At 41.6% G+C, this 21080-nt stretch overlaps 1 protein-coding gene across 18 annotated transcripts; it reads right to left on the minus strand.

Moving 5' to 3' along the window:
• Window positions 1-1430: 1430 nt before the first annotated feature.
• On the minus strand, window positions 1431-21080 carry LOC122432320 (zinc finger protein 596-like). 18 transcript variants are annotated; one of them, XM_043454148.1, is made up of 11 exons: window positions 20861-21070; window positions 19713-19856; window positions 17748-17850; window positions 15647-15927; window positions 15301-15371; window positions 11224-11350; window positions 10178-10273; window positions 9616-9695; window positions 8535-9162; window positions 7094-7422; window positions 1431-5701 (listed from the first exon to the last, which is right to left on the minus strand). In XM_043454148.1, the coding sequence occupies exons 5-10, from the start codon at window positions 15319-15321 to the stop codon at window positions 7313-7315; spliced, it is 1062 nt and encodes a 353-aa protein (XP_043310083.1). In that variant the 5' UTR covers window positions 15322-15371; window positions 15647-15927; window positions 17748-17850; window positions 19713-19856; window positions 20861-21070; the 3' UTR covers window positions 1431-5701; window positions 7094-7312. The 18 variants fall into 18 exon arrangements, with proteins under 18 accessions (XP_043310083.1, XP_043310086.1, XP_043310085.1 ...); XM_043454151.1 differs by lacking the exon at window positions 19713-19856; XM_043454150.1 differs by lacking the exon at window positions 17748-17850.

The following is a 21080-nucleotide window of genomic DNA, read 5'->3' on the forward strand; positions in this document are numbered from 1 at the left end:
AAAGGATTTCCCCAGTGGCCGAGTTCAGGTGAGTTCCAGGCTCCCGCGTGTTCAGTATCAGGAAGACCCTGATACTAGAGGAGCAGATGCCTGGAAATGTCAGCAGCAGAGTTTCCTGAGTGAATTCTGTTTTCAGGAAAGTGGTGGAGGCCACTGCGACCTGTACTCTCTTTTGCATTTTCTTTTGGCCTCAGAAAGGAACTGTTCACGTCCTCTTAAAGTTTTGTATGGTGTTCTTTTGTCCTGTTTTCTTCCCTTTGAAAAATTTCCTTCTCTTTACCTTATCAACAACCAATCTTGATTTTCTTTTGTCTCTTATTTCAATCCTGAAAATACTTTTTAATTTTCAGTTTTCTAAAATGGGTTTTAACTCACTTTACCTCTTTTTCATGTTCTTGCTCTGTGTCAGGGTCAGTATTTGAAACATCATGCAGGCCTTGCATGCTTTCAACCGTTTTCTTCCTCCAATGCCACACTAGCATTTTTTAACATCATTTTAGACAAGAAAAGTAATCCTGTGAGACAAGAAAAAATATTCCTGCAAGATACCTACAGGGAAGACCTACCTAACTGTGAATGGTAAGTCTCAAGGGGGTGAACCCATCCCTCCTCATTAAAGGCATGGGAACTGAAAGCTAGGACAGCATGGTTAGTTGAGGTGAACTTAAATGCTGCTACAGCAGAAAGTTTTAGATAGTTTCAATTTAGAGAAAAAAATTAATTCATCCTCGAAACCATAGCCTGAGTACTTATAAAAGAATTGCATAAACATGACTTTGAAACTAATGAAATATTTAACAGATTTGCAGTTGAGATATTATGAAACAGGAAATCTCTCTGTGTTGTAGAAAATAACACGCAATGAGTATGTAAATAGCATTCAACAGGAGCCTGTTTGTGGCATGGTCAAACTAGAAGTCGTGTAGAGAAAATGAATGTCTGTGAGAAATCTTTAATAGCTTCTCATCTCCTTGGAACAGCAGAGGTTTCACACTGGAGAGGATATACATGGATATAATGATTTGGGGGACATTTTCACTCACAGATCTACAGTGACAAGACATGTGCTAAATCATATCGGGGAGGGGGACCTGTAAATGTAATAAACATGGGAAAGAATTCCACCAGAGCACTCAGCTTTCTGTACATGAAAGGACACACACGAGAAAAACCCTATAAACCTAACAAATGTGGTAAATGCTTCAGCCGTCAATTCAGTTCAGTTGCTCAATTGTGTCCGACTCTTTGCGACCCCATGGACTGCAGCACACCAGGCTTCCCTGTCCATCACCAACTCCTGGAGCTTGCTCAAATTCATCTCCATCGAGTTGGTGATGGCATCCTCTGTCATCCCCTTCTCCTCCCGCCTTCAATCTTTCCCAGCATCAGAATCTTTTCCGATGAGTCAGTTCTTCGCATCAGGTGGCCAGAGTATTGCAGTTTCAGCTTCAGCATCAGTCTTTCCAATGAATATTCAGGACTGATTTCCTTTAGGATTGACTGGTTTGATCTCCTTGCTGTTCAAGGGACTCTCAAGAGTCTTCTCCAACAACTTCAGTCACAGGGCTAATGTTTACTTGCATGAAGAATTCATGTGGGAGAGAAACCATAAAAATGTAAGGTATGTGGGAAGCAGTTCAGCCAAAGCACTTACTTGCATTCACACCGAACAACTCACCCAGGAGAAAAACCCTATAAATGCAATGTGTGTGGCAAAGAATTCCATCAGTGCATTCAGCTTTGTATACACCGAAGAACACACACTACAGAGAAACCCTATAAATGTCATGATTATGGGAAGTGTTTCAGTCAAAAGGCTAACTTACATTCACACAAAAGAAGTCCTTTGTAATAAACATGGTAAAACTTTCTGTCATCCTTTCCTTCATCTTTAGTCATCGAAAGAGAATCACACTGGGGAAAAACTAGGAATCCTTTGGTTAAAACTTTGGCCTTAGATAGCATGAGAGAGTTCACACTAAAGAGGAATCCTACATATGAAATAAATGTGGCCAAAATTCCAGGCATATGTCCAATCCTTAAAGAAAATAACCATGTGTTATGGGAAAGCCTTCAAATAGTTCTTTAACCTTAGTTGATGTGAAAGAACTCACACTATAAATGTAACGAAGGACTGTCTTCATCCTCAATTTTAATGTTTATACACACCAGAGAACCTACACAGGGACAAATTGTGTGTCTGCAATTAATGTGGAAATGCCTTCAAAGACTAGGGCAGCAGGTGAGCCAGAGCTTTCAGGGTGTCTGCTCTGCACTCTAGGTCCAAGAGGAAACAGAAATGGAGTGAAAACCTGATGGAAAATATGGGAGCCACAGAGAGCTGGAGGAGGATGGGAACTGGGCTGGTGGTAACAGCGATCTTCAGCAAAGGGATGAGCCAGGGTCCAGGCAGCCCATGAGCCCTGGTTCATTCCCCTCAGGGCTGATCCCTCCACAGTTTCTCCTGATGTTGGTCTCTCACCTTCCCTTGCACTAGGAACAGATGTCAGTTTTCTCTCTGCACCCCAACTCTACCCTGCCATCCCCATACCCACTGCCCTCAGCTCAGTCTCAGAAGCTGCTTTCATGCCCGCCCTGTTGGATTCAGGGCTGGTAGTGCTGAGCCTGCCTTACTCTAGATGCCAGCTTGGAGTGAGATATTCAAAGGCTGATCCGTGACCTACACTCAGGTGCCGTGGTGGCTTCCCTAGTCTCATTTGAGAACATTCCAAGTAGTAAGTGAATTGATGCAAAATAGAAATTTCTATCACAGAAGTCATTTTGTATGGAGCATTCATGACAGTGAAAAACTAGTTGAAATGAAATCAAAACAAACAAAAAAAACCCTTTGGCTTTTACTCTGAGAATTAACGTGTAAACTGTGTGATGTAACAATGACAGTGCCCGTCGGATCCGACAGGCCTGTGTGGGTGTGCTGGGGGCACGCTCACAGCACATGCTCTGGGCACTGTGTCACTCTCACCCGGCCTAGTGGGCTGAATCTCCCAGAGGAAAACGGCCTCAAGTGCTTACAGTTTATCTCACAAACTACTGTACAAAAATACTTTGACTCCTGCTTTCTGGGGATCAGTGGTCATTTTGTCCAACAGGGAGGTGAACTTTCTATTTTCCAAACTTCCCTAGTTTTTTAATTTGGTTGAGAAGAATAACAAGGAAAGTTATGAATAATTACTGAATGCTCTTGTATAATCCCTGTAACATAGAACAGGAATATGTGCTGTTTGTGATTGTCATGATTAAATCTGGATTATCATATTTAGAAGATAACATTAAAAGTTTACTTTTTTGTGCCATGTGGTTTGAGGGATCTTAAGTTCCCCGATTAGGGATTGAACATAGGCCAGGGTAGTGAAACCACCGAGTCCTAACCACTGGACCATCAGGGAATTCCCAAAAGCTGATTTTGGAAATCTATTACAGTTTATTTCTTAGAGAACCAGCAATAATGGAAAAATAAATGTGTTTTATGCATAATGTACACTGCTAATTCATGCGATAATACGTGGATTTTTATGTTCCAGGCATATAAAGAATAAAATAATGTCTATTTTTAATTCTATCTTAGGGTCTGTCATCTAGCAACATTTCATGCTAGGTTCATTCACATACCCACATAACTGTTAATGTACAGAGGACATGCCTCCAAAAGAACTGAAATCAAAATATTACATAAAATGAAAAATTTACATCAAAATATAACCAATTATTATGGAATTTAAGGTCAATGGTATTAACCTAACAAATATTTTTTTTAGCACACATAGATTAAGTTGTAGATTAAGATAGGCTAGTTAATAGCAATAAAACATTCAGATAAAGTGTTCTTTACCAGGAAATGATATATGTAAAGTATGCCAAGTGTGAATTACTTGACATTTCAGATGAGGACATTAACCAATACTAGGAATTCTTCATAAATAAATGGTGACAATAATTTTATTACATGGAAAATTAAAAGCCATTAAAATATAATTTCAGATAACTCATTCTTTTGTAAATGTACACTTTTTAAAAAGTTAATCAGCAAAGAGGACTTTTAGAGCAGTGAAAATACTGTATGACATTATAATGATGGATACATGTCATTATACATTTGTCCAAATTCACAGAATGTACAACACCAAGAGCAAACTGTAATGCAAACTGTGGACCATGGATGATTGTGATGCATCAGTGTAAGTTCATCTTTATTAAAAAATGTACCATCTAGTAGTGGTGTTGATAATGTAGGAGACTGTGTGGTTTGGGGGAAGGAGCAGTCTCTGTACATTCTCAATTTTGTTGTAAACCTAAAACTGGTGTTGAGAAATATCATTTTATTTGTTGAATAAATAATATCTCACACAACTTTTATATAACTATTACTGAGAATGTTAGCATTCTATTAAAATTTTAACATATCTTTCAAATTCTGATATATTAGTAATGTAGACTATGTTAACAGTACTTCATTATTTGATAGTATCATTAATTACTGCATAATTCAGTATAAGCATATATCACATTAATGAAATTGAAATTTTTTTACCACTAAAATATTCCATCATTATTTAATGTTTTCATTAATTACTATATCATCAATATTGTAATTACTATCATTTAAATTCACCTTCTACTTTAATACTAGAAGTTCTAGTATAGGTTATCCAAAATCTTATTGGTTTTTCTTTTGAATTCCAGACATGACTGTAGCCGACATGCCATCGAATCCTGCTGTTCTAGACCCTGAGGGCTCTCACTGCCTGGGGGCTGCAAGAGGAAATTGACTTTGTTTTCATCTCAATCGTGTTTGATTTATAACACTGTAATTAAAAGTTTTTAAAATGTGAAAATCCCTAAGAAATATTCTTTATTCAATGCAGTAGAACCTGAATATAACTATAGTTCTCGGTCAATTCAAAGATGCTTCTTGGAAGGTTCCATATGCGTGTGATCATGAATCACCAGTTGGTAACCTTTCTCTGGGCTAGTTTTCCCTAAAGGACAGATTTGTCTTCAGGAACTAATAAACTGAGTAAGGCGTACCTTTGAATATTAAATGTGGTGGTGATATTAATCTTCTGAGTCCAGCACAGTTATCACCTGGAGGTTGTCCTCCCATATGGAAAAGACTAGAAACTGGGAGGTTTTTCTCTTGCTGTAGTTATGGCTGATGGCTCATAATAAGACTGTGACTAGGCCCTGGGCATTGTGATGAGGAGGGTCACAGAGCAGTGGGTAAGGGGAGACCCATACATGTGAATGGCTTTTTCTCTGATTAGGCAACACTAGAGCCAGTTTTAGACAGTTCTGCCTATCATTCAATATCTCATGTATTTAAACTTAGAGGAGTTTCTAGATCTTACACATATCTTATAGAAGAACTTCTCAAAAGATTTGAGGACCTGCTTTCTTACCTATTACTAGGTTTTAGTTCATGTTATTGGGGAGGCTTCTCACTGCTGTTTACCTCACAGGAAGTAAAAACCACCCTCTCTGCTACCTACCTCTGCGTTTTCAGATGGTGGTTTTCTTTCCTTGGTGTAGTCCATCATCTCACGCTGTAGTTATATATATATATATACAAGGACAGAGTTTCTCAAATAAGAACGTGGATCCTCAAATCTTGCACGGTGATGCAAGATAGTAAGAGCAAGCAGTGAGGGAAGGGTGAGACAGAGTTGTAAACTTCCTGGCTAAGCTTTAAGAAAAGCACCAAAAAAAAAAAAAAACAAAACATTAATAAACAATTGAAACAAAAAAACAAACAAAAAAAATTAATAAACAATTGAAACCAAAAAAAACATTAATAAACAATTGAAACAAAACAAACAAACAAACAAACAAAAAACATTAATAAACAATTGAAACAATTGAAACAAAAAAAAAGAAAAGCACCAACACAGAGATCTGGTGATACTGGCAAAATATTTTGTGTGGAAGAGGGGCTTTTTGGTTTTGGCTCTAGTGTTTAAGGAGATCTCTCTCAAACCACAAGGTGGCCACTAAAGTAATACAGACCTCAATGGTGTATCATACATAACAAAACCTTTTACACAAAGTTCAGAAAATCAATAAACAAATAAGCACAAACCACATAAAATGTCAACAAATCTCAGGAAGGCAGGAGAGTCTCATTTCTAGACACATTATAATATTCAAAATATCCAGTACTTCATGCAAAGAGACAAGAAAATACATCCCATCCTTAGGAGAAAAAGAAAATTAACAGATACTGTCCCTGAGGAAGGACAGACATTGGAGTTACTAGAAAAAGGCTTTAAACAACTGTCTCAATGTTGCTCAAAGAAGTAAAGGAAACCAGGCAAATGATGCTTCATCAAATCACGAGTTTCAATTAAGAGGTTTTTTTTTTTGGCTGTGCCCTTGGGATACGGGATTTTAGTTCTCCAACCAGTGATTGAACCTGGGCCCTCTGCAATGACAGCAGAGTCCCAGTCCCTGGACTACAAGGGAATTCCCAACATAGAGATTATAAAATGGAGTCAAATAGATATTCTGGAGCTAAAAGTACTATGGGCTTTCACCTGTGTTTATTATATAAAATATTAATAGGGACTTCCCTGATCACAGCCGATCCCTCTCCAGCCAAAACACCAAGATGTTGAATTTTGCTCATCATCCTCACACATGACCTGTTTCCACCCTAGCTGAACAGTAGAATCACTTTTCAAAAAAATTATGTTTCACCCTGAGATGTGCTTATTTAATTGGCCTCAGACCATGATTTGGTGATTGTGTTAGTTTTGGGAAGAGCACCCAGCTGCTTAGTATTCTCTTGAGAGTACTTCCCCTACAGATACAGGCTCAGTGTAGAAGTGTGTTGAAAGGCAATACATTTCCAAGCCCTGGGAGCAAAGCAGGGGAGACCTCCTTTGAAAAAACTTTCATTTTGCTTGGGGAAAAGAACATTAAGTTAATGATAAGAAGGGCTTCTGTGGTATCTGAGAGGTTAGGGGATATTATATTGCTTGGGTCTTCTTTCCAGGGCCGCTGTGTGTGTGTTGGGGGGGTTGGGGGGTGGCACAGCAGCCTGTTTGGAGGGTGAGTAGGTGCATAACTAAGGCCTCACCTGAATAAATGTGGGATGGGGCCGTACAATGAATTCTGCCCCCAATTACTTCAACTCAGAGGCTTCACAGAAAAATCTTCCTAAGGAGTGTTCTTGGCCTGGAACAGCAGAGCTGCGTCTCTCTGGCCCCATGTAGCTGCCCCAGGGCAGAGACAGGCTGGGGACTACCCAGCGGTTCACACTAGGTGTCCATGACACTGTCCATATGGTGGGCCAGGGTCAGGCGCCTGAGAAACCAGCCAGTGGGCTGAACACTGCCACCAGGGTGTGGATGAAGAGAGCTGATGGTGGGAAGCTGGAAGGAGTGGAGCTGAGCTGTGTGGAAGGAGCTGTGAGAGAAACAGGGAAGACTCAGGGTTAGGCTGAATCTTACCCACGTCACCAAGTGCAGAGCCAGATCTATGTGTTTACAGCTGCATGAAGAAAACTAGAACTTCATCAACATGCTAGATTTTTCAGCAACAGACTTTATTATTTAAATATTTACAAATAATAATCTATTGAAAAAAGTTTAGTTTCTTACAAAATTTGGCATTCAGTGTTCCCAGATCACTTTACTATCTTGGATTTATATGTCAGATTTTTCTTCATAAATAGTTCACCCAAAATTCTGAATTATTTGCTAAATTGTACGTTAAAAGCTCTTTTAAAGGGTTTTTCACCCCCCCTTAGTTTTCTAAATCTAAATGAAGTTTTCTCCACTTGATTTTAGGATCACTGTTTCTTCAACATGAGAACCTTAATGTTGATTATGAAATGAGGTTACTGAAGACTTTCCTTCTTTCATGACACAGTGTTTTGTACAGTCTGAATCCACACATGTACCTCAGGAGTGGATCTTATGAATAAAGGATTTGTTATTATTTTTCAGTGAATCACTTCTTCAGGATGAATTATGTAGTATTTCTCTTCTTACTTCCTGTCATAGTGATTATTCCTTCACTGAATTTTCTTGTGCACATCGACTGTGCTTGGCTTAATGTTTATTCACAGTGATTAGACCTAGAGGCTTTCCTAGATGGAGTCTATTCATGTTGTTTACCATTAATTATAAATGAAAGCATTTTCACATTGATTGCAGACTTGGGATTCTCCCCTATGCAAATCCTCCACTATGTTTAAAGTTTAGAGCTGTTGTTAAAGATGTCCACATTCCTTATATTTACAGTGCAAGTTCTCTCATGACATCTATGACCACACAACAGACTGAAGGTTTTGCTATATAAATGTCACACATGTGGATTCTCTTTCCTATAAATTTGCATATGTCAAGCGGAGTAAGGATAACTGAAGGGTCCTCCCCACTGATTAGTGTTTTACAGTGATTACAGCTTTCTTTGATGTGACTCTCTGATGTGTTCAAATATTAAAGCTATGGTTGAAGTCTTGTTCATGTTTATTACGTTTATAATACCATGTCATCTAAGGTCAGAATACTTACTGAAGACATTCATAATTTTCTCTCCATTGTGGGTTCCCTCATGTCGCCTAAGGGCAGAACACTGACTGAAGGCTTTTCCACAGAGATGACATTCATACGGTTTCTCTCCAGTGTGAGTTCTCTCGTGACGTCTAAGAGCAGAACATTTACTGAAAGTTTTCCCACAGAGTTGACATTCATACGGTTGCTCTCCAGTGTGCGTCCTCTCATGCTGTCTGAGGTTGGAGGACTGACTAAAGGCTTTTCCACAGAGATGACATTCATACGGCTTCTCTCCAGTGTGAGTCAGATTGTGTTTTCTAAGGTCAGAGCTTTGAATAAAGGCATTCCCACAGATATGGCATTCATACGGTTTCTCTCCAGTATGGGTCATCTCATGTCTTCTAAGGCTAGAGCAATTGCTGAAGGCTTTGCCACACAGATGGCACTCGCATGATTTACCTCTGGTGTGGATCTGCTTATGTGGATTAAGGTATGACTGGTCACTATGGGATTTTTGATACTCTTTGCTGATTTTGGGTGTCTTTTCTGTGTGAGTTAACAAATGTTGACTCAGTGTGGAGCTAGGACTGAAATCTTCTCCCAAATCATTACATTCACAGGGATCCTCTGGGGTGTGAAATGTCTGCTTTTGGAAAGGAGATGAAAGGCTGTTAGTGGTTTGTCTACATACATTCATACACTCCTTGCTCTACATACGAATCCAAAACACATCATTCAGTGCGAGCTTCCATTTACAATATTTCCAATATTACCTGCATACACACAGTGATTTGCTTTTTATGTGTTATAAAGACTTTCTCTAAATAGTATCCCAACTTCAGTTTGAGCTTATAGGTTAATTCTGAAGACTGCAATACGTTTCAAAGACTAGACATATGAACAATATTTATGCATTTGCCCATCCTCTCTCTTTTTTTTTTTTTAAGATCTGAGGTTATGGTTTTGAGGTCAGGTTAATTTCTTCACTAAATTCACACCATTTAAAACTTTTTGCTCAGAAATACCTTAATCCAAATTATTAATACCCACTGCCAGGTTTTTAATGTTGAGGACCAGGGTTAACACTCAGGAAACTTACCATTGGGATGATTGTAGATGTGTCCTTCTTGCTGATATGCTGTGTGGCTAACAATTCTTCTTTAAAGGCACTTTCCCTGCCTAAAATAATTGGGAAAAAAAAATTAGAATGGCATTAGGGAAATGGGAATGTTGAAAAACTCTGACTTCTATGTTTCAAAAACTGGCATGTCGATGGGGAACACTCCAAGAAACAGAAACACATTATAGGGCATTGACAATTAGTAAAGATTTTCAGGACTGAAATATGAAAAATTTAAAATGGAGATGAGATGCTGAGTAGGTAAAGAGGGAAAACCTTCAGAGGGGAGGATGGGAACAAGAGTTATTAAGTGAAAGTTTAGTAAGTATATGAATGTCCTTTTCCCTAAAGCCAAAAAAAAAAAAAAGATAATGGCAGGAGGACACATGAGTGAGCCTGAAATAACAGCATTTAAAGAATTTTGCCCTAGTGTCCTTCACCTACATCTTAGAAAATATCACTCAGTTAACAAAATCTTCAGTTGATGTTTTCTAAGTATGTACTCAGTATCACTGACTAGGCACAGGCCCCTGATGCATACCTGGACTGTGACTTTGGAAAAATCCTCTTCCTTCAATCCACAGCTCTTCACCTTGCTCCAGCTGGAAAATCACATCCAATTTGCAATGCTGATACCCTGTTCATGGAAAAAAGGTGAATTCTGAGTTTTGTGCTAGCAAAAGCACATTATCATCAAGTCCAGGACAGGCTACTGAGAAATAACAAGGCTGACCACTCAAGTTCAGCTCAGGCAACAACACCTTGAACAGAGAAAACACTGAAATACAGGTTGTGTGTCCAAAATAGTGAAGACCTCTAGATGCTGATGTCCATGTTCGAAGACAGGACACACAGAATCCTTAGTCTTTTCCAAAATAGAGAAATTAAATGTCCCCATAGTAGGTTGTATATTATTTTCAAACAGATGCCAATAAGTTCCACAAGTATAATCAAGGTTTTACCATTTTCTCTAGTCTGCTGTCAATCCTCAGCACAGTGACTGAAGCAGAATAACTAGAAAATATTTACTCAATTTATTGATACATCAAAAATATTAAGTTCCCAGGTCTGTTCTGAATATTAGAGACTGAATAGGAAGAAAGAGATTAAACTGTGGTCAAGATTACATTTAGTAGGGTGACAAACTGGATGTAAGTATTCCATAAAGAAACAACTTGAATGTAGTTATAAGGCCTACAAAAGCATCAGGACAGACACTGGGTGAGTATGTAGAAGCTGTTCTAGAAACTTATTGACTGAATCAATAAATACCTACCTACCTACCTACCTACCTACCAGGGCTTCCCTGGTAGCTCAGACGGTAAAGCGTCTGCCTACAATGCGGGAGACCCAGGTTCGATCCCTGGGTCAGGAAGATCCCCTGGAGAAGGAAATGGCAACCCACTCCAGTGTTCTTGCCTGGAAAATCCCATGGACTGAGGAGCCTGGTAGGCTACAGTCCATGGGGTCGCAAAGAGTCAGACACGACTGAGCGACTTCACCTCACCTCACCTCACCTCAACTACCTACCAACCAACCTACCTACTTATCTACTCACCTGCATACATACATAATTGACAGACTCACCCACGAAGACCAGATGACTGATATTTTCCAGCATCACGTCTCTGAACAGTTTTCTCTGGGATGTGTCCAGCAGGGCCCATTCTTCCTGGGTGAAGTCTACAGCTACATCTTCAAACGTCACTGATTCCTACAACATGGATATTATGGTTCTGACAGAACAACTGTATTAATGTCCAGGGCAGGAGGGTTGATATGGCAGCGCTGAGTAAGGGGGTGGAGATGCTGGGTGTACAGAAGGATCAAGCCAAGTTTGGGGTTCCCATTAGTTCATGCTGAGCTGGTGTCTGCTTTTCAGATATATCACAGAGATATACACAGCCTGAATTAATACAACTTTGTCATAAAGAAATACCACATAAAGTGTGGTATGATAAAACATGAAAAATTTCCCCCAAACTGGTAATTTTGAGTTCAGACATGTAATTAAAACCTTCACTTGAAAATTCATAAAACTCTCTTCTTGATTAATTTCAAATAACTTACAGACATATCACAAGGCAAACATTAACCATGATTTGCCACTTTTAAACCATAACTATGGTTATATCATTCCCCTAAAAGACCTTCAGACTCCTCATCTATTAAATGGTTTACTAATGTGATATGAGTATTGAAAGATCCAACGAACTAATGGATGATGTTCTTCCTATCTAAGTAAACATGCATTAAATACAAACCTCAGTCTATTACTCAGTAAACTGTCCAAGAATCTTGAAACCATCTCCATCATTCTTCAGAAATGAACAAGCTTCATATAGAACTTGGTATCAGTAAGTGTGGTCTCACTGAACTCAGAGTTGGATGTTGACAATAAGGTATGAGGTCAGACAGTTCAGTAGCATAAGCCAGGGACTCTGAGAGAGCTCTCTTGAAGGACAGTCCTAGCCTGACCATGCCTGTTCTCAATTTTCTCTGGGACCTCAAACACCACTCATCACTCTCTCCTGTCTTCAGCTTGCCTCTCTGCTAAAGAATAACAGAAGCCTCTTGACTGAGTTGGGCTATCTAGCTCTTCAAAACTATCCACAGGGTCTTAAACTTTTACTTTACTATCCTCCTCCTGAACATGCAGCCACAATAAAGGAAATAATACCCTCTATATATTAATTTCAGTTACCAAGTATGAAAAAAAGGTTAATTTTCTTTTTAAGAAATTCCTAAAAGAGCAGATATATTCTATCAAAACTTTAAAGTTAGAAAAAAATAAATAAATGATTCCTCATGCATTCTCTGTCCTCAACTTCCCTCGTCCTCCTTTCAGAGCTCCCCCCCAACCCCCAGGACTGGTGAAGACTGGACTCACTGAACTCAGGTGATTAGACCTCAGCCTCTCCACTGGATGGTAAACTTCTGCTCCTCCCTCATCGCTGGTCAGCACAACCTTAGGCCATTACAGCCAATAACATGATTAACAAGTGAATTATTCCCTGATGAGACCAGGGACAGATTAGAGAAAGAATACTTCTCTCACCTCTTCTATAAATACACAAGCTGCACGGAGGCTGAAATAAATCAGTGTGATGTTAGGAAGGATACCAGTTAATAGATTTCACTGGTGCTCAGACCCATGAATACTTTTTGATTGCATTTAGAACATCCATCCAATAAACAAAACCTGCCCATCTCCTCTCAGGAGCAGGGTATGCAGTTTCAGCAGAAAAAGGCATTCCCTACTCACCAATGGCTGCATTGTCAATAACTCAGTTGCCAGCAGTCTTTCTCTGGGTTTTCACTCACAGACAGTCCCAGCATTAAGCAGGCAAAGCTGAGGATGGAGAGAAAAGTCGGAAGACTCCAGTCCTGTGCACAAGTTCCAGTCCAACACCTCATGAAACCCCAAACCTTCACCTGGTTGTTGACTCCCAGTCTAACCAACAAACATGCAGTGCACACTCTATGAGAAACACACAGAGGATGCTGCTGCTCTCCCAGGGTAGCCGTTAACAACAACAACAGGAGTACAGACAACTTATGGACACGTATGGACAAGAACATCAAAGCTCAAAGTACTGAGCTTCATATCAATAAGTCACTTCAATAACTCTGTGGTATCCAGAGTTATTCAATTCTCTCCCTGACTCCAAACCATAGTGACTCCTGACTCATGCCACATGTAGATTTTGGTTTTCATTTGTAGGTAACACTGGGAATTCTCAGATTTCATTATTCTTGATTTATGCACCCACAATGGTTCTTCAGCATTCATGGGGGCTCTCTGAAAACTCACTCCCTTCCAGCTCTCCCTTAACCCTTCTAGATCTGTCCCCCATGAACTTAGAAGTCAGTGAACTAAAAATCTGCATTATGATGGAATTAATTTAAGAATTTATTCCATTTGGAGGAATCATGGCACCTATCCTGCCAGCCTTGTTCTTAACATCCCCTGCACCAGAAAGCAGCAGGAGTCCAAGAGTCACAGTGGACCATCATGGACTGTCTCAACCCTGCAGGTCAAGGATGGCTAGAGTTTAGGAGGAAATCTAGTTAATGCCACCTGATTACCTTAGTAAAGGGGTAGCTGAAATTCTTGAAATCCCTGCATTAATCTTCATTAGCTGCCATACGCCTGCATTTCATTATATACAAACACACATATGTGTACATGCATACATATACATATGCACACAAATGTGTGTGACAGACACACAGAGAAAGCATTTATAAAGTGTAAATTCTCCCCTTTGTTGTTGTTTAGTTGCTAAGTCATGTCCAACTCTTGCGACGCCACAAACTGCAGCCCTCCAGGCTTCACTGTCTGTGGGATTTCCCAGGCAAGGATGCTGGAGTGGGTTGCCATTTCCTTTTCCAGGGCATCTTCCCAACCTAGGGATTGAACCCATGTCTCTTGCATTGGCAGGCGGATTCTTTACCACTGATCCACCAGGGAATTCTCCTCTAAAATACCAATGATAACTAAATATATTTTATGGAAAAATGATGATAATGGGTCATAAATAAAAGTAAGATTAACTCACCCATTTGTACCTGAGGTCCACAAAAGAAAAAAAAAAAGATACATTTGCATCAAATATGACTCTGTGCTTGGATATTTATATACTCACTTAGTCCTCACAGTAACCTGGTGATTTTATCAGTTTAACAGATGACATGGACAGTTTAAACCTCAACTAGCAGAGACTTTCACTAAATCCAACCAGAGGTAAACCTTTCCCTTCCCCTCTGCCCTGATCTGCACAGAACTCTACCGCTCCCTGAGGCCATTCATCTCACTAGTCACTAGATATTTATTTATGCTCTGTCCTCCCATGGTCTAAATCTCCCTAAGAATGATACGATTAGGCAAGTTCACCTCTGACCATTATGTAGGAATTATAAACACAGAGAAATGTCCATTGTAAGGTAACTTGCCCTCCGTGCCTTGCCCACAAGTGGCTGCAGTCCTGTAAACAATTATTTTCTGATTATAAACTCCTTTCCAAAATAATGGAGTCTGTGCTTCCTGGCAAAAATTCTAATATTTACCCCAGCCCATGGAAAAGCTAAAGAAGCCAACTATTGGGGAAACAGTCACTCACCACCCATAACTACACAGCATATAACTATCTTTCAGGCTCACATGTGTCTGGCTCCAAAGTCTGTTCCCTGACCACAGTTTAATGTGAGTTCTGTCCTTTCATGGTTTAAAATGCCTCTGAAAAATCAGAACCCCAGAGGGATAAACATTCAGCAGGCAGGGGATGGATAAAAATGGCGTAGGGTATGTAGGCGAGCTGGGATGCTTCCAGAAGGCTTTATGCTTGAGATCACAGAGTTCCATACTCGGTGACCGCAACCCAAATCCCACGAACCTCGGGGAGAGAAGCCTGACAACTGGGGCTTCTCCCTGCAACAACCAAACACTCTGATGACCAGAGGCCTAAAATCAACTGCCTTCAGCCAGAATCAGGGAGAGGAGAGACTGAGATGCAGGGCCTTTGGACAACACCAAAGCTGCACTCAGCCATCAGATATACCCCCTCCCCTCTAAGGAGCCCAGCGCGGGTTATGTGTCAGAACTGCCACGCCGGTTTAGAGCAGAGACCTTCGATCGTTTTCCCAAGTAGAATCCATACATACTCTGTAAGATGTCAGGTACATGTCTCCATGGAGCAGAATGTTCAACCAGCATCTTCCAAAGCTGACAGACCCTGCAGAGGGAGAAAACGGACATTCCTTCATTCTCTGAAACTGAGGCAAGTCTGTGGTTTCACCTCTGAGCTCCTGCCGTCCTACACACAAGGCCAGGAAGTGGCTGGACACCCCGCTCCAGGTGGGCCCTAAGCTCTATCCCAGTGTTCCTCCTTACTGCGTGTGGACTGGGTCCTATGTTCTTCACCCCTTAGCACCTGCCTCTATCCTGAGCTCTGAGGTACCGGCTCTTCAGAAGAATGAGGACACCCGTCCCCCCGACACTGGTCCATACCTGCAAACCTGAATCTTCTCTGTGATACACAGGAGGGAGAATGCTGTCCACATCCCAGAGACAAGCAGTGCCAGGGTGGTTCTCAGGCTCGCTCGCTGCCTGTTGTAGGCACACACTCTGAAGAGGAACAAGAATCTTCTGGGGCGAATTGAGGGGACTAAGGATCTGGAGGGTGATTTAAATGTCTGGGGGTGGGGGTGAGAAATAGAATTCTGGGCACTGTTTCCTCTTATTTTCCTCTGTGAGTCACCCAACAAGTTGGATAGTACCGTCAATCAGATCTGTAAGAAAAGCCTCAGATTAATGCAAGGATCTGATAACTGGGGAAAGGCTGTCAATACCGAGGAGAGTTCACAATGTCCAGAAGCTACTCCGTCAACACAGTTTATGTACTGAGTCAAAAAGAGAAGGAAGATCTAGTAAGACTACTCAGGCATTGTCCATGGGGTTAGGTTAGGTTTTGACCTCAAGGCAGATTTAAATTGAAATGTAAAATAATTTTTTTACTTTTAGAGTTTTTCTTCTAAGGACATAAAAGATATCCAGGGAATCCCTATGCACACAAAACAGAACAGCCCTGTGAATGGCAAGGGACATATCTAGCTATCACTGTGCTTTCCCCACGCTTCCAAACAGAAGGCATCAAAGGTCACCAGTAGGTGAGAACTATAAATAAAGGTAGCCCCATGGGAGCTGATATCTTTCTCCAAATTATCACCATGAATTCATGTGGCTTAAGGAGAACCCAACTCAATGAAAAAGACTTAGAAAAAATAACCAAAGCAGTAATTATTAAAAAGACTAAAGTGTAAGAGAGACTGGCATGGAAAAGAGACTGAATATTATATTCAGATTCCTTTGCCTTGGAGCAGAACATCATTTATAAAAATTACACAATAATTTTAGTGTATAAAATTAGTGTATAAAATTTAATAGTTTGTATTAAAAACCTTAAAACAAACTATTAAACTATTAAAAACCTTAATTAACAGAACTTCAAAGCATATCACAAGAATGAAAATAAGAGATTATAAGACATCAGAAGGAAAAATGACTTGACAGGGCTCCAAAACTTCTGAAGTAAAATAAAGATTTATTAGTAATTTAAGAGAAGAGACCATATTGGGAGAGCAGAGAAAAGAGAACAGACAGTGCTAAAAACTCATTCATTTATGTGGATGACAGGCTTTAAAATGAGCAAGAGATAAAAGAATTAAGTAAAAATCAAGTAAAAACTATTGAAAGGATCAGAGAGAAATTGAAAACTGTGAAAGACAAGTCTGCAACTTATAAAATCCACATTAACGGTAAAGATAACAAAGGAAATGATACGACAAAAATAATGTTATGATTTAATTCAATAAAGAAGGATTAAAACATATAAAAAAATACACAGAACAATACAGTAGAGACAACAGTCTTAGATAGTTGACAGGAGACGTGAAGGAGGGAACGGAGAGCTATTGCTCCCATCATAGGACCATTATCATTACTGACATTCATCACTGTGACGGTACTTATTACAACAATTATGATTTATCATTGTTGTTAAAAAACACTGACTCACCTTTCTCTGTTCACACAGGGCACCGAGTTTCCTGAACGGACTACAGAGGGTTCCACAAATACATACAAATACACTGATGCTTTCAAGTCATTCCAGGGCCCTTTCCAGAAATGAGTGTCCACCAATTTCCCAAGTTTCTCTCAGGAGGCCAGAAGTGGCCATTTTGACAGAAGAGACTAGATAAGGACATCCTGGCCTGCCTGAGCCTCTGGAAAACATTCTAAGTCATATTGGGGACCAGCAACCATTTGATCCTGCCTGCAAAGCCTGGGAAGGAAGCCCACAGCTGACCAGGCTCAGTGAAAATTTTCCTAGAGTCCTTGGAGGCCCTGGAATAGATACCACAGGAGAAGCATGGAAACTACAGAGGAGGTCCTTGCCACCTGGAGGCTCCGTAGCACTTTCTAGGTGCGCCCAGAACCAGGCAACTGCTCACCTGCTCTACATCCTACGAGTATAGAGGAGGGCAAGAAGGGACCATCTAGCTGCCCACTCACAGCCCCAGGCTTGGAAGCAAGATCTCAAAGTACATACCTCTAGGCTGGGGTGGGGGGCAGATGGCAGAATGTGTAGCAAGACAGTCAGGGCTGAGAAAGGCTCTAGTCTTATTGTTCAGAGTAGGCGGGGCCCTGGAGGGCTGGGAAACAGGGCACAGTCCCTGAGTCTGGCCTTCTTCCCGGGAGGCCAGATTCCCAGGAAGACACATACACACATACTTAAATGAATATGAGTGTACGTGTATATGAGTGTACATGCAAACTGTGGAGACTTATTATCTCCATTTATCCCAAAGGAGAGACTTCAGTTCACCCACTGCATCCATCAAATTTGACTGTGTAATTAGCCCCAGAGAAAATTTTAGCTAAAAGCAAAAGAGAGTACGTCAAATAGGCCACATAGGCTTACTGCAATAAAGTTAAAGTGAAAAAATAAACAATAATCAGTAGTAGAAACAAACTATTCGAAAGACAATGATAGTTTAAACAACAGGGTTACAATACAATCAAATGACCATTGCCAATTAACAGTTAAGTTACTGTCACCATGAAGGATGAACATGATCAATACCGCAGAACAGGGCCACGGTTGTTATCTTGAAAAAAAAAGTTTAACTTTAAATAGACTTAACAGAAACAAAGGGCTTGAAAATGAATGAGCCAGTTGTTCAACCTTATAAATCAAGAGAAACTAAAAGGAAACAAGAGTAAACTGACATTTCAAATTGTTAGGAATTAAGATATTAGTAAAAGTTAAAAGAAATACAAAAGATTAAATAAAAGATTAAAGAATAAAATGAAGAAACAGATTATTTGACAGAAATCAATTAAGTAAAAGTTTTGATAGTCAAATCAAGGAATTAAAAAAGACACATGAAAAGCTTATTTCTCAGGCAAGATCAGTCTTGTGATCAGTCCTCAGTGTGGAGAACATGCCTTCAGGGCTTCGACTCAACACACCCCTTTCCAATGCCACAACCACACAGGGGAAGGAATTTACTGAGTGGCCTAGAAAGTCTCCTGCTGTCCAAGTATTCAAAACCAGTAAACAGGAGATGGACAGGTGGATTTTTCTGTCCATTTCTTCAGAACACCCTCCCACCCTACAAGAAGCCCCACATATTTGGTGGCAGCAGTGGGTATGTGAGCTGGACTGGCCTTCCCTGTTAGTCACAGACCCCATGGTCTCCTTAGCATCTGCCAAGCACAGGGTCACCTCAGGGGAGGATGGAAGAGATTTCCCTTCCTCTTGTTCCTGAGCTTCTCGGTCTCCCTCCCATTCCTGGCTCCTCAACAGCACTCCTGTCCTTTCTTCCAGCTACCTTCACAGAGGCAATGCCCTCTAATCCCTTCTCATTGGAGAGATACTTTTGACCTGCATTTAGTTTAAAAAGTCTAGACCCGACTTCCCTGGTGACACAGCGGATAAGAAGCAGCCTGCCAATGCAGGGGACATGGGTTTGATCCCTGGACTGGGAAGATTCTGCATGTGGTGGAACAACTAAGCCCACGAGCCACAACTACTGAAGCCTGTGCCCCCTAGACCCAATGCAACAAGAACAACATAAAAAGTCTGGATCCTCCCTTATCAAGCGGACTCATGACTTCCTGCCAGTGATGGAGCAGGCTAGGGGGTCAGCAGGAGAGGCCCTCAGACGGGAACCAGCACCGTCCCCATGGGAACAACATGGCCTGACTGGGAGAGTAACAGGGCCTGCCCTTCTCAACCCTGCCTGCCCCTAAAAATCACATCTAATTCTGAGCAAGAGCCACTTCCTTTCATGACTTTAATACCAATAATCTCAAAGGATTTAACTCCTCTTTCCCAGAATATCACACTACAGCTATCAAAAAACATATTAAGAAGACCTAATCAGTAGCACTGGAAAAGATGAAAGAAAGGAGTAGCATTGGAAAATGTGCAATGGAAAGAGCGCAGCAGCTTATTCACCCTGAGCAGAAGTGCTCTCTTCCAACTAATTCTGAGGACAATGCAGCTCACCCTTGATCACTTTCCAAGACAAGATGAAAGGATGTCTAGGCGGGGGCCTCTCTGAAGAGAAGACTGTGAAGAGATGCCCCGGGGAGCAGCAGGGCCCCAGGACCAGGCGAGGCCGGGGAAGGGGACTCCGGAGAGGACAGGTGTCTGCAGAATCCAGAAAAAGCGCCCAGACTTGGTTGGAAACCTCAGTTCACAGCCCACTAAATTAAAAGCTCATCTAAGGGGATACAGATGTTGAATATTAGACTAAGGGGTTAATCTAGGGTTTGACTGTGAATGTAAAAAATTACCAATATCTTTAGCAAGAACACACTGAGGTAGCATAAACTTATTTAGCACTAAGGAATATTTTCAATATATGATATAAATGGAAAACCACTGAGACATCATCAACTGAATCTGACACAATACACGTGAAAGGGAATTAAGTTGGAAATTTAAGAACAAAATGAATGAATCTGGGATCTACTTTTCTTTTGCCCCTGGCTGCTACTGTGGCTCATAATAACTCCCTCCTCCCATTCTGTCCTTTTCTATCTGTCTGTGGATCATCTTTTTGTGTCTTTTCGTTCACCCCCCTGCTTTTTGTCCAGGTCACTCTCCTTCACTCTTTATTGTGTCTTTCCAAGCCCAGGGGACCCACTCCCCCAAGCTCAACTGCCCTCTGCTTCTATCTCACGCTGTCTCCCTGGTTCTCTCTTGATCTCCCTTCCGCCTCATCCCCTTGCCCTACCTACGCATTCACAGGACGAGCACGCCTTCCAGTGGGGCCTGGGAACGTAAACACACCCTGACAGGCGCTGCCAATGGGATGGGATATGAAACCACGGGGTGTCACAGGACAGGGGTGGCCGGGCACTCCCACCCCGGGTCTCGGGGGCCTGTCTGAGGAGATGACTGCGAAGAGATCGCCTGGGCAGCAGTAGGGCTGGGGCCCAGGATGAAGCAAGGCTGGAAAGGAGGAGTCCAGAGAGGACAGGGGTCTGCGGGACACGCGGTCAGGAGCAGGCGTGACGGCCCGACTCCGCCCTCCAGGGCCGGGGGACACGCCGTGAGGGACCTGATCAGGCGCGGGGAGGGGAGGGAAGACGGGGACGAGGACCTAGGCTGGAAGGTTGGGGCGAGGACCAGGCGCGCAGCGGTTTTACCAGAAACAGGTGTGGGTCCGGCCCCCGCGGCAGAGCGCCTCCAGACTAGGCGGGGCTCCCCGCGGCTGGGACGGTAACAGCCGCGGGGGCCCGGGAGTGTGGAGGACCCGGCGCTGAGCGCGTCAGCGCGCGAGTTTGGACGCGAACTACTGAAACTCACTCGGTGAACAGGGCCGCCAGTCCTGGAGATCTGCTTCCCGGTTGGCAGGAAATGGCGCCG

The sequence above is a fragment of the Cervus canadensis genome, chromosome 31 (genome assembly GCF_019320065.1).
Source record: "Cervus canadensis isolate Bull #8, Minnesota chromosome 31, ASM1932006v1, whole genome shotgun sequence".
In the NCBI taxonomy this organism is placed as follows: domain Eukaryota; kingdom Metazoa; phylum Chordata; class Mammalia; order Artiodactyla; family Cervidae; genus Cervus; species Cervus canadensis.